Here is a 1,815-nt window from a genome sequence, read left to right as displayed (position 1 = left end):
TTTGTGTGTGTGTGTGTGTCCAAAAATCCTGAGAGAAGAATGGGGGAGAAGGGGTTGTAATATGACCATCCCCCTTGGAGGGTGATTTTTATTTTCTGTCTCTCTGTCTCTTTCTGTTATTTTTGTGTCCTGGGTGAGCACACTCAACTTATAGAAAAATTCTCTCTCTAAAAATAAACAAAAAATTATCTGTGGCTTCATCTAATTTGGCCAGTAAGTGGGTTTTTTTGTTTGTTTTTAAAGAGTGATTTGTGCTATAGCATGTGTGTGTTCACTGGAGAGACAGAGACACACAGCCAAAGAGGATTATCACCCAACAATCCCTTCTTAATTTTCCTGGGATTTCAGGCACACATGCACACTCATGAGGAAGGAGTTTCAAGCTGCTGGGTTGGGGACTTGAACCATGGTTAGCAATGTGTGAGTCTAGGAACTTAATCACAATGGCACTCATTGGTTCACGTTTTGTGGGTATTAACAGCATTTTAAAAATACAAATATTAATAGCAGTTTTGTGATACAAGCACTTTGGACCTCTCTTGGTCACAAAATTACAAAACTTGTTGTCTTAGGATGGGGTAGTCTCCAGAGCTTTACTTGGCCATTATAAAATCATAAAGGCTGGGGAAGAAAAACAGGCAAAATATGTTCTTCCCAAATTGCTTTTCACCAAAATGGAGGGTGGCAGGTGCAGAGCCCCAGGGCAGAGAGATCCCCAGAGTTCCTGGATGGGACTTAAGTGAAACAGTAGAATGCCAGGAAAGTTAGAATTGCTCTTATTAGGCTTGAGTCTCAGCACCAGGGTTCCTGTATAATTGCCTTTTTCAATGCTTCTAGATATGTCCTTGTCTGTCATGCCAGTCTGACACACGCTTTGTACAGGTGAAAGGCAGATGGTGGAATTGAGACATGTCATTCCCATTGATTAGTGTCTTGCTACTTCTGCAGCCTTTACAAATGGGATGTCAGATGACAAATAGTAGCTGCAGTAGATACCTAAAGCCAAATGTCTACAAGGATGGAGACCTAGTACTGGCTGGGTTTTTCCCTCTTTATAACTTGGAGGAACAAGATATTCTTACACAAAATTACCTGATAAGGCCACCTCAAGAAGTGAAAGAAGATATGTAAGTTGCTGGTTATATGTATATGAAAATGTGATTATAACTGTGTAATAACATGCTTTGCATATATACACATGAGTGTGATTAATCTCACTTGAGAATAATCAAGTGCACACAGAAATGAGAAAAGTGCAGAGTTGTAAACTCAGGATATTCTGCCTTGTTATCCTCTCACTATCTTACTTTTTCTTATTTTCAATGTTTCTCCATTTCTTTCTAGATAGAACAGAGAAATTAATATAATCTGTTATCCACTTTGTTAGCACTGTCCCATATCCAGTCTTTGGGAGGCTCAGAATGAGTAAAATTGTTTGTACCTTAGCTCTTTTGCAACCAAATGCATATTGAGAGGCCCATATGCATATTGAGACCTTCTGACATAAAGTTAATGTTAGCATCAAGGTGTTGACTCTGGGTGCTTAGCACTGACTAGGGGATTTTAGAAATGTGATTCATAGAGAAGTCATCGGTATGTAAAGGCCAACACAATATACTAATCAGCAAGGATGGCCACTCCTCAATACAATCTCTGTTCTTTTCTCATACATGCACATGTATACAGCATCATTTTCAAGCTGCCAGGCCTGGTCAGCCATGGGGAAATAAAGAGCCTTAAGCATCATGCCACCTGTTCATCCCCTCATATGTTTTCTTTCTTTCTTCTTTTTTCTTTCTCACTTTTCTGCTCAGC

The 1,815-nt window shown here is 39.6% G+C and overlaps 1 protein-coding gene across 1 annotated transcript in view; it reads left to right on the top strand.

Moving 5' to 3' along the window:
* The first annotated feature begins 909 nt into the window (after window positions 1–909).
* Window positions 910–1,815, top strand: part of LOC102496004 (vomeronasal type-2 receptor 116-like) — a 23,984-nt gene continuing 23,078 nt past the window's right edge. The window contains 1 exon segment of the mRNA XM_014589319.1: window positions 910–1,127. Within this exon segment, the coding sequence (XP_014444805.1) occupies window positions 910–1,127 (218 nt within the window).

The sequence above is a fragment of the Tupaia chinensis genome, unplaced genomic scaffold (assembly GCF_000334495.1).
Source record: "Tupaia chinensis unplaced genomic scaffold, TupChi_1.0 Scaffold000352_1, whole genome shotgun sequence".
Lineage (NCBI taxonomy): Eukaryota > Metazoa > Chordata > Mammalia > Scandentia > Tupaiidae > Tupaia > Tupaia belangeri.
This window is presented reverse-complemented; position numbering and strand designations above follow the sequence as displayed.